This window comes from Dreissena polymorpha, chromosome 7 (assembly GCF_020536995.1).
Source record: "Dreissena polymorpha isolate Duluth1 chromosome 7, UMN_Dpol_1.0, whole genome shotgun sequence".
In the NCBI taxonomy this organism is placed as follows: Eukaryota; Metazoa; Mollusca; class Bivalvia; order Myida; family Dreissenidae; genus Dreissena; species Dreissena polymorpha.
Window position 1 is genome coordinate 78,848,465 of NC_068361.1, and position 12,334 is coordinate 78,860,798.

The 12,334-nt window shown below is 40.0% G+C and overlaps 2 protein-coding genes across 22 annotated transcripts in view; one reads left to right on the forward strand and one right to left on the reverse strand.

Annotated features, from left to right (window-relative positions):
- LOC127836947 (uncharacterized) overlaps positions 1-3,241 on the reverse strand; it is a 71,121-nt gene extending 67,880 nt beyond the window's left edge. For 5 of the 10 annotated variants that reach the window (XR_008029013.1, XR_008029012.1, XM_052363612.1 and 2 more), the window contains exons 1-4: positions 2,868-3,241; positions 2,422-2,548; positions 1,442-1,573; positions 592-697 (exon numbers count right to left, since the gene is read on the reverse strand). Coding sequence is in view for 6 of the 10 variants with exons in the window: in XM_052363612.1 (XP_052219572.1) it covers positions 592-697; positions 1,442-1,573; positions 2,422-2,548; positions 2,868-2,924 (422 nt within the window). In the remaining 4 variants the exon portion in view is untranslated. The other 5 variants (XM_052363613.1, XM_052363616.1, XM_052363617.1 and 2 more) reach the window with 4 other exon arrangements.
- Positions 1-10,979, forward strand: part of LOC127836946 (prestalk protein-like) — an 88,408-nt gene extending 77,429 nt beyond the window's left edge. For all 12 annotated transcript variants that reach the window (XM_052363604.1, XM_052363598.1, XM_052363601.1 and 9 more), the window contains one exon: positions 10,160-10,979. In XM_052363604.1, coding sequence (XP_052219564.1) covers positions 10,160-10,908 — 749 coding nt within the window. In that variant the 3' untranslated portion in view covers positions 10,909-10,979. The remainder of the gene's footprint in view (positions 1-10,159) is intronic.
- The last annotated feature ends 1,355 nt before the right edge of the window (positions 10,980-12,334 follow it).

The window sequence follows — 12,334 nt, forward strand, 5'->3', positions numbered from 1 at the left end:
CTCGATCTTTAACTTTGGTACCTAATTCTTAAGCCTCACAATCCGCCTCATCATGCTGATAGCTAATGCAGTCATTGAAAAACCATCCATGGTGGACAAAATAATGCTTGGGGCTAATATTTCCAGATGGGCACACTGGGTACATTGATACAGACTGAGCGCTGCCACTGATGATTACAGATTGTAATTCTTAATAATAGGATCATAGGACACACCGCTTAAAGCAAGATGCAGACATGAATCTTTGAAACTATGATGCTGGTACAGAGTGCACAACAATGGGAGAAATGGGAAAACAAAAAATAGGGGGCTAAGCCATCACACAGACACCAGTTGTCCACATTTCTGAACTTTCTGTATCCACTAGCCCAATCCATTTTGCCGTCACAATGAACAGCCGTTTCAGTTAGCCCTTAGGTCATTATGAAAGCTTTCTCGTGGTGGCTATCCCAATACAGATTAACAAAGGTGTCAATCCCATCCAACTTCAACCTAATTGCTTAAGGAATCTTTATGCAAATGCATTATGCCCAGATTTCCCAGAGCAAGGCTCAAATCTCCCAAATCTCTGTAACCATGACATCTACTCACCAGATTACCACATCCCTGTTTGCCGGCACATTCTGGCGTAGAACACCACTCTGAGAACACCGTGATCTCCTGGTCAGACGCCAGCATCTCATCTGTGTCAGCATCGCTGTCAAAACAGACAGGCAACTCTGGGAAAACAAGGCTTATTTTGTTGCTACGAGCAGGTCTATCCTCTATACCCAAGCTAATTATTGGGTTGCTGAATATGATCCCCAAGGCCATAAGACTGTCTCAACGGTAAATGTGCACATAAAACTCCATAAAAAAAATTTGGCACACATTATACATTTTAAAAGGCATTTATTAGGTAATGGCAGACACAAGCATACTATAACAAATCAAGGTAAAATCAAGGTGAATGTCACTGCGGTGTAGTGTATATGGTGTTCGCAAACGACGGGGAGTTCACAGGTTTGTTCCGTACTGTAGAAGCATTCATTAGATCTCCCATATAGACACTAATTACTGGCTCTACCCAGAAAACAGACTTGAGAGCATGTCAATAACCTAAGGCTTTGAATGCAATTTAGCTAAAAATAAAAAGGATTAAACTAAGGTGAAAAAACATGAGCGGCGCTCTGTGAAAAGGGGGTTTAATGCATGTGCGTATAGTGTCTTCCCAGATTAGCCTGTGCAGTCTGCACAGGCTAATCACGGACAACACGTTCAGCTATTATGATATTTTTCTTTTAAAGAAAGTCTCTCTATCCCTAAAATCTATTTAAGACAGAAAGTGTTGTTCCTGATTAGCCTGTGCACTTGAGGGACGACACTTTACGCACATGCATTAAACTCCCTTTTCACAGAGCACTGCTCCTACTTTTTTGATAGATATAACTAATGGCTATACCTAAACGTTTGAAAACTGATTGTAGACCATGGAAGCTATCCGGGACACTCGTAGAACATTGCAGATGACGTGCTGGTACAAGCGTTTGTTTCCCATAAAATGATTGGTGGACAGGTTGGGAGACATGTTCACCTAACAACAGAGCAAAAACAAACTTTGAAAAACATGTTATGATGTCATCTTGTTCTACACTCTGAATACTAATGATAGTCTTCTGATACGAGCCTCGCTATGGCAATCTGAGCTTAATACAAATGCATAAAGTGTCATCTCAGATTAGCCTGTGCATTCCATACAAGCTTATCAGAGACGACACTTTCCGCCTAAACTAGATTTTTGTTGTGGTGTCACTTCCTTCAAACAAAAAAATCCAGAAGAGCGTTACGTGTTGTCTGTGATTAGCTGTGTGGACTGCACACGTTGATCTGGGACCACATTTTCATGCGCATGAATTAAGCCCTATTATCACAGAATGAAGCTCATTTTGTATTTTACATAGTTGTCTGGACTGTGAAAGTTCATCTGTACAATTATTACATTGACACCCTTAATTTGTCAATAATTTCATTATTAGTTTTGTAATTTGAACTGTTGACCTCGTATAATTCTAAAACCTTAACAGGCATCTTTGCAAGTAAATTTTTCCACAAAAAAAACATTCTTCGAACATTTTTACTTTATTGTTAAAAAAAAGATCCACAAGATGGCATAATAAATGGTCAAAATACACACACCAGCTTTTAGCTATGCACTGAACAATTTTACGTCCTCCCAGGCATTTACAAGTAACGGAGATAAAACGACATCAAAATGGATAAACACACACACACCCAACCCACAAACACATCTTTAAGGGCAAACAAATCAAGACTGGAAAAATGCTCCAAACAACGATCGAATAGAATTACCGGTATATCCGTGTTTGATTAAGCGCTGATCAACTGCAGATATAAACCCATCATGCACTCTTTCTAACCTACCTTGCTTTTGTGGCAACATCGTGCACTTTGGAGCTAAACGGCGGCGACCCATCAACGGCATGCCATACAGGTGTTGTAGAGCCCTTTTGTTGTACGCGGCGCTAACAAGGTACTTCCAGGCGATGTCCTTGCATAAAAGAGCAATCAAGGTAAGAATTGATGTGGTCACCGAAGTGGATAATGCCGTTTATGTAGCTTCGCAAGCATGCCCACTTTAATCCACACTCTGGTAAAGTTATCAACTTTTCAACACAAGACACCATGATGTACAGCACTGGTTCAGCCCAAAGGACAGGAAGGACTCTCAATCACCCTTAGGTTTTGTACACAATCAAGATAATTGAACGAACATTAAACTACAGCTTAAGTAAATAAATGACTTTCTATATGTCTAGATCCATTGTGTTTGCATAAAATCTTGTTTAAAAGTGATCTTCCCTGCGTACCTCAGTGACTGCAGAGCGAGCCTTACAGTCGATGCCGTATCTCTGGACGAGTTGCATAGCGAAAGAGATGGCCTCGATGTAGTATCGGTTGTTGTCCCACCCACACTCAATCAGACCGGCGGATGAGAGAAATTAATGGGCTCTCGTCAACTTTTGAATTCGAAAAAAAGTCGTTGGAACAACCTGGGCTCCGATTTTTGAAATATTCCCAGTTTTGTATTACCGTAACAAGCGTTCCGTGCAGAAATGTTCATTGTACAAGATGGTGTGCGTTATACATTGATACAACGCTATTCTGACTGCTAATTTGCGAAAAGTTCATTGTGAAATCGTAAATATCCATTATTGGCGCCATGCTTGTTGTTGTTGTACTCTTTTGAAAGGGCTGTTGTCGACATACCGAATATCGGTTACGAGGGGCATTTGATGGCACTGATTTTTGAGAAGAGCAAAGATATAAGCCAAGTGATTTAGTACGTTGTTATTTATGTATTTATACTATGTATGTGATATGTTGACATGTTAATTTGCTAGGTGTGTGAGCAAAGTAATGTAATTGCGGATTTGTGCCAGTAAAGTGAAAGTGAAAGGGGCAAGTTAAAAGTTGCGAATGGAAAGTAGACGTGGATGTGGAAAGTAGTTCCAAGCGGCGTTCGTATTGTGTTTTGAATGCTTTGTTAATGAGCGGTGATGATACGCGCAAGAAATGCGTGAATGTATGTTGTGTGCACGTGAATGTATGTTGTGTGCACTTGTGAAACGTTGCGTATGTGTTTGTTGTGGGCATGCGCGTATGGCTGGTTAATTGTGCTAATTTACAGCACTGTGTACACACCGTTCTTACTGACAGTAACGTAGTGACGTCACCATCTATGTATAGATTGAATTTCCGGAAATAATCGATGCATCACGATTGGCTCTTTTATTATATTATCGTGAAAAAAGACTACGATATTTGCTTCATGTGGTGATTGTCGAAAGTAGTGCCTATTTGTAAAACGTTCTCTTTCTCTCCTGGATGAAAAGCCATTTTTCGATCGCGCCCATTCCTTAAGTGGTTATCAACTGTTTCCCAAGTGTGTCTGCAACATGTATTTCATTGGCAGCGACGTTGACAGACCAGCGTTTGTGGTGCATTTATTGAAGTAAAGGGATTTTGTCGAAATCTCACTGCCGAATCCCCGAGTTCGCTCGCTTGCATTTGGGCGAATGGGATTTTCTTAGAAGCTGCGTGATATACGTTTTTGATTGCATCTTTCGGAATAAGATATTAATCTTTTAAACTGATAATAGCCTTGCACATTCTGATGCAAAGAAAAGCCATAAACGTCGGCCGTTCCATATTTGGGAATTAAAGGCAGTGTCAACTAAGTAATAACTGCGTAAATATAATCTTGACCAGTCAGGCAACCCCAAATCATATATTGACCGAAGCCGCATACAGTTTGAGGCTGCCTGGCTGGTCACTATTATGCCGCTGGACCCGACTTGAGTTTTGTACCGAACATTTTGTCCTGTGTATCAATTAGTGTATAATCAACGATTTTAATAGCAATCAATGCCGGTTGCTCCTTTAAAGTGATATTATGGGCATCTAACAGTGTATAGGTGACTATCGCAACCGTTGTTTATTTCTGGTGTTTTCACTTCATACACATGTATATTTGTTAATGCAGCATCAACATACTAAAACAACATCCCAGAAAGAGAAAAATAATGCATTTAAATATCAACCGTACTTTCGTTTTGACAACTGACGACATAAATGATTTGATGTACGATGTCAATCTCAATTTAGTTTTAGTGCAGATCCGTTCATACGACACAAAGACACTATTTTGTTTTACGGATCATTTCGGCTTAGAGGACTGGGTGAGTCATGTAAAATATCGAATATAATTTATATACTTTTTTTATAAACAACTGGTAGCAAGATTAGTTGCAGATACTTGGTCTGCTTCCACATTTTAACTAACTCTTTTGACCAGTTAATTCTTTTCAGCTCAATTCATCAGTGAAAAAATGCCCATAATATCACTTTAAAGAACACACTGATAATGTCGTCGTCAGAGATTCGAAACTAACGACCGCGTTGTAGAACATCGGGCCAAGACTAACCCATGGAAACCATTCGGCAAACCTATTTTGCTTTTCGAGTTGAAATTCGAAACACCTGCATTAGATATGAGTCGCATAATGGGGAAAAAACGGGTTTATTGCATGTGCGTAAAGCGTCGTCCCAGATTAGCGTGTGCAAGCCATGTTTTCCTATCATGCGACCCTCGCATATATCTTTATATCAGCTGTCAAGAAATCATTATCAGTAAGTGCTGCATCAGCACAATTCATTTGAAAGACAAAATCAGCCTCGCTCTGGGAAAACACATGTGCACATCCTTTCAGCGCCGTTGTTGGTATACACGCTTCTCACCAAGGTGATCCGGGTTCAAGCCCAGACTCATTTTTTGGCATGCTGCGAGTGATTTAGTTTCTTAACTAAATTGTATACGTTTGTTTTATAATGCAGAAAGGTTGGATAGAATTAAGAACATGATATTGAAGCGATGTACGCGGAATGTTATGTCCGTAACATTTAAAACATAAATAAATAATTTATTTATTTAAAAAAACTCAGCGTTGAAATAAAATAAAGAGATGTTTATGTCTATATGCCTTTGACCACGCTGATCACGAATTCGTTGGAATTTTAAAGATATCTAAAGCCGTTCAAGAGTTATCAATATTAAAACAAAACGTCAAAAAATACATATGTATCTTAAAAGAAACAACGAATGTTTTTAATAAAACATAAACAGTTTATAGTGTTGTTTAAAAGTTTGAAAACAAAATTGAAAACAAAATATAAAAAAAAGTTATAATCAATAAATGTTTTGCATTAAGCACCCTTTTCTTATGCCGTCCTATTTACGTGCACAGATGAAATACGCTCGCTCGATAGCTCGTTCGCTCCATCGAAATCAAACAATAAGATAGTGAAATCTCTATGAATTTGTGTTGCTGAATACGAATCCGGTGTTAATTTTAATTTTAATTTTTAATTAGTTGAAGAACTATTGAGTTTAAATGGTGCATTTCGATAAGAATGCAGCACCCTTTTAACAGAAGCGCAAAACCCAGTACACCTTACATTCCAATGAAATAAAACAATAAGATAGTCCAAACTATGTGATTTTGTCTTCCTTAATCCGAATCCGGTGCTACTTTTCCGATATCTGGACCCATTAAAGAATTTTTTATGTTAAATGGTGCCGCTTGACTGATTGGTGGTTAAGTCTAACCATTATATTTAAGCATTTGTTGTATTTTGAACTACGGAAAATAATACATTTCATTACATCTAATCGCTGCATTCAAGATTTGAGAGTTATTTATCTCACTAACACGGATGATCATTTTGATAAATGAATGGATGAATAAGATAAATTAATGAATGAATGGATGGATGGATGGATAGATGAATAGATAAACAAGACAATGTGAATATAAACAATTGTTAAGCTTCCAATACAAAGCACAGGGAGAATCCAGGGACGCATTTCCAGTAGTTTCGATACGCTCATTATAATGCCTTAATGGTAAAGAATACATTTTAAATAGATGCATATCAATCACTCATTTAGTCAGTCAGTCAATCGTTCAGTCAGTCACTCACTCACTCCTTCACTCAATCACTCCCTCACTCAGTCAGTCACTCAATCACAAAGTCACTCACTCAGTCAATCAGTCATTTAGTTTCGCGGATCAAGATTTTGGAAAAAATTTATTTCACAGTGTCGTCCCTGATTCGCGATGCGAACTGCACAGGCTTATCGGGAACGCCACTTTACGCACATGAATTAAGCCCCGTTCCCGGTTTATAGCACGTTTACTTCTTATTAATTCAATTCGTAAACCCATTGGTAAGATATGTTATGAATCGGGGTTCAAAATCTCGATTTCATCTTATATTGCATAAATGAGGTTAATATTAATATTTTGGCAAGTTTTTAATAATAAGATACATTAATTATAAAGTTTGGTATACGTGAGCATGACGTTAAACAATATGCAGCCATTTTGAAAGTGATTTGGTTTTTTACCTGAACAATCAACACTATTGTGGACTAAACTACTAGTAAACAAAAGGCAGATACACGTAGGAAGAATAAGTGTACCTTTTCCGACAATATCCTGCTAAAACAAAGCATTTTCGATACGACGCAATTGTAACAAGTATACAGTATCATTTTTTCGGACGGGAATAATTCCGTACAATGTACAACATAATATACGGAAATGTACATTGCCGTGCTGACCAAAGAGAGCATCACTGTATTCAACTTGAACATGGTTCTGATATATTCACTGAGATGATTATTATCAACGCTCTACCCGTGTATCCGCGATAACGTTTGTTAATATAAATGTCTAAGGCATTGGCTTTAAATATTTACAGAAAACTGCAAACGGACCACGGTCATTATGTTAGCTTATGTACGATTGGACGATTTTGCAACGTCACGACGTCATTTGACGTCATTGGCGTCATTGACGTTACTGCCATAAGAAACGCATTAAGCAATACAAGAGAACGAACGCAACGACACATCGAGAAATATTTAAATAAACGCAAATGTACGATATAGCATTGAATCAAGAGACGCGCAATTTATTCCAGCTTACCCCAGTTGGAAGGTATTTCGTATCTCAAGGGGGTTATCCAGCTTTCGTGAACGACGTGATTATGCCCATGATAGCGAAACTTGCAGTCGAACTTCACGAAGCCCGAGTAGCATGCAGTGAGATGTACCCAATAGTTCGACGGCGAGTGCAGAACTACGTACTCGAAGAGGCTACAAAAGAAGGATTTCTATGCGCCAGGCCGCGTCGCAGAATAAGGCGTACGTTTTATCGTAGATCTTTGATTAAATGTTATATAATTCCGCTTTTACACTTCAAATACAATGCAAATTTATCGTCTTAATCGATGTTCATTTGATATCATTTCATAAAGTATTTTAAAAATGAATATCCTTATTTCATGTCTCTATGAGGCCCCGAAAATCATCTTTAGTTCTTAATTCTAAATTGTATTGCACTGATGCAAGTTTGTTCGTGTCCTCTTTACCAGATAATGTTTTGAATGGGAAGTAACGACTTACTCACCGTTTGTTAAAGTCCTATAACTTCGTTATTTCGAAAACCGTTAATCCGAATTTCTGATTATTTCGAAGTAATGCTTTGTGAATTGTGTCTTTCGTTAGTTAACTAGAAAATTTAATGCTTAAGTCGAACTCCGGTTTTCCTTATTATCGCGTTTCCAAACCCGGTCCTATCTCGAGTTATCATGGCTCGATTGCTCATTCTCGGCATTGGTATTACTTAAAACTACCCCGAATACTCATAATTATACTGCAAAGAACCCAGTGTATGGAACATAAACTAAAAAGTACCCCGGAGTACGGCCGGGTGCTTCTAAACGTATTTTCCATACACGGTGTTCAATTTAAGAGAACCAGATGTACTTCAAAGTAGTGCCTGAGTCGACAACAACCAATGGAGAGTTAAAAGGCGGCTTAATTTTCAAATGAAAAAAAATCATGTTTTTCCTCTGTTTTCTACAATTATTTTTACATATTATAACTCGTCCAGTTCCAAGTCTAGTTTCACACCTTTTGATACAAACAAACGCCTTCCTCTTGATTTCACAGATCAGAACAGAAAAGAACAGGGCTGCACAGATGACAAGGGCTGCGCAGATGGCAAAAGCTGCGCAGATTACAAAGGCTGCACAGATGACAAAGGCTGTGTAGATTACAAAGGCAGCGCAAATGACAAGGGCTGCACTAATGACAAGGGCTGCGAAGATGACAAAAGCCGCACAGATGACAAAGGCTGCGCAGATGACAAAGACTTCGCAGATGACAAGGGCTCCACATATGACACGGGCTGCGCAGATGAAAATGGCTGCGCAGATGACAATGGCTGCGCAGAAGACAAAAGCTGCGCAAATGACAAAGGCTCTGCAGATGACAAAGGCAGCGCAGATGACAAGGCATGCACAGATGACAAAGGCTGTGCAGATGACAAAGGCTGCGCAGATGAAAAAGGCTGCGCAGATGACAAAGGCTGCGCAGATGACAAGGGTCTCAGAGATGACAAGGGATGCACAGATAACACGGGTTGCGCAGATGACAAAGGCTACGCAGATGACAAAGGCTGCGAATATGACAAAGGCTGTGCAGATGAAAAAGGCTGCGCAGATGACAATAGCAGTGCAGATGACAAAGGCTGCGCATTTGACAAAGGCGGTGCAGATGACAGTGCAGATGACAAAGGCTGCGCAGTCGACAAAGGCAGTGTAGATGACAAAGGCTGTGCAGATGACAAAGGCTGCGCAGATGACAAATGCAGTAAAGATGACAATGGCTACGCAGATGACAAAGGCTGCGCAAAAGAAAAAGGCAGTGTAGATGACAAAGGCTGTGCAGATGACAAAGGAAGTGCAGATGACAACGCATGCACAGATGACACAGACTGTGCAGATGACAAAGGCTGCGCAGATGATAAAGGCTGTGCAGATGACAATGGCTGCGCAGTTGACACGGGCGGCACAGATGACAATGGCTGTGCATATGACAAAGACTGTGCAGACGACAAAGGCTACGCAGATGACAATGGCTACGCAGATGACAAAGGCTGCGAATATGACAAAGGCTGCGAAGATGACAAAGGCTGCGAAGATGACAAAGGCTTCGAAGATGGCAAAAACTGTGCAGATGACAAAGGCTGCGCAGATGACAATTGCTGCACAGATAACACGGGCTGCGCAGATGACAAAGGCTACGCAGATGACAAAGGCTGCGAAGATGACAAATACTGCGCAGATGACAAAGTCTGCGCAGATGACGATGGTAGTGCAGATGACAAAGGCTGCGCAGATGACAAAGGCTGCGCAGATGACAAAGCATGTGCAGATGGCAAAGGCTGTGCAGATGACAAAGGCTGCGCAGATGACAAAGGCTGCGCAGATGACAAAGGCTGCGCAGATGACAAAGGCAGTGCAGATGACAGCGCATGCACAGATTGCAAAGGCTGTGCAGATGACAAAGGCTGCGCAGATGATAAAAGCTGCGCAGATGACAATGACTGCGCAGATGATACGGGCTGCGCAGATGACAAAGGCAGTGCAGATGACAAAGACTGCGCAGATGACAAAGGCTACGAAGATGACAAAGGCTGTGCAGATGACAAAGGCTGCGCAGATGACAAAGGCTGCGCAGATGACAAAGGCTGCGCAGAAGACAAAGGCTGCGCAAATGACAAAGGCTGTGCAGATGGCAAAGTCTGTGCATATGACAAAGGCTGCGCAGATGACAAAGGCTGCGCAGATGACAAAGGCTGCGCAGATGACAAAGGCAGAGCAGATGACAACGCATGCACAGATGACAAAGGCTGTGCAGATGACAAAGGCTGCGCAGATGATAAAGGCTGCGCAGATGACAATGACTGCGCAGATGATATGGGTTGCGCAGATGACAATGGCTGCGCATATGACAAAGACTGCGCAGATGACAAAGGCTACGCAGATGACAAAGGCTGCGAAGATGACAAAGGCTGTGCAGATGACAAAGGCTGTGAATATGACAAAGGCTTTGCAGAAGACAAAGGATGCGCATATGACAAAGGCTGTGCAGATGGCAAAGGCTGTGTATATGACAAAGGCTGCGCTGATGACAAAGGATGTGCAGTTGACAAAGGCTGCGCAGATGACAAAGGCAGTGCAGATGACAAGGGTCTCGCATATGACAAAGGCTGCGCAGATGACAATGGCTGCAATGATGATGACAACGGGATTGAGGATTGCGTGCTCCTGGGTGATGACAAGAACCGCTCTGACGAAAAGTACCTGCAGTCATATAAGGAAGACGCCAATAGTGGCTTAGCAAAGAAGAAGGCGTCGGGCACAGGACGGCAACTCCTAAAACGAATCCATGGAGTATTAAGACGATTGTGTTGCATTCAGAAAATCAAAGACTAACTTGACAAAAAAATTGTTCTCTTCCATTTATTATATAGTTATTTCATTTGAATAAAGTTTGATCAACATAATTATCTTCATAAAATTTTTGATATTATTTAATTAACCAAATTTGAATTATGTGCAACCATGCAAGTGAATTTACATGAATCGCAGAAACACAGGTTTGTTCCTTCGAAATGTAATTCATGTTATAAGTCTTCGATGTTAAAATACAAAAAATTACACAACAATACCAACAGCCTATTGCCGTCGTAATAAACCCGCCTGTATTTTTTAATTTAACTTAATATTTTCGGTCTTATGATGACATGTACCGGTAAACGTGCTTACAAAGGAACCGAAACCATATAAATACTTCTTTGCCAGTTAATTGAAATACTAGCATACTCGTTGTTTAATTTATTCTTTATTTAATCGCTTGCCAATGTGAGATATAGGTGGTGATGTTCAGATTAATTGACGTTTCTTAACCTCAGATCAGTACATAACCGATTGATTGATTCATAGACGGAAAAAGGGTGTATACTGCGTATTTTTATATGTGATGTCGGATTTTTAGCTTTCTATACCCGTTATTAACTTCTAAACAAATTCATACAAATTGACATTGCTGTAAAACGTGAATGCAGTAAAGCTGTATTAAATGCGTTGACTTCGTTTAGGTAGAATAGTTGTGATTAGCGCTAATTGTTAACAACTTCATTACCCACAGTGCGAGTGTGTTTTTGAGTGGTGTTTTTGCAGATAATACAGCCATCACAGGGCCGTACGCAGGAAATGTTTGACTGGGGGAGCCCAACAAGGGAGGGTGCAGCAGGGATCTCCGCTCCCGAATTTTAAAATTGTTGAATTCGGTATTTTTCAATGTGAATTTTAATGCTTAAAATATTTTGTGATATAAATTTATGGAATATAACAAGTAGATGTATTGTAAAGTGATCAAACAAGATTCAAAGCGACTGAAACGTTGTACAATTCATTTTCGCATCGCTATGAGTGTGTTTATTTGGCAATATTCTGCATGTTTCTCGATAAGCTGTAATGATTCAAGTAATATCAATTAATTGTCGGATATGTGTTTACGTCAGTGTCGTTATTGTACATGTGCATAACTTAATTGTACAAGTGAGTAGAAAGTTGTTGTTCAATTCCTATTTCAAATACCATGACTCGTTATGACCAAACTACAGCTGAAAAATATCAACACATTTCAATGCATGGTTAAACAAATTTATTAATGGTATATAGCTTATCGTCAAAATAAGCTTTTATACGGCGCACTTTCGGTCACTTAATTAGGCTTCATGCTTGTCCGTTAAGTGTCGTCCCAGATTAGCCTGTGCATTCCGCAAAGGCTTATAACGGACCAAACTGTCCACTTTTATGGCGTTTTTTGTAACGTAAGCCTCTTCTTGACTAAAAT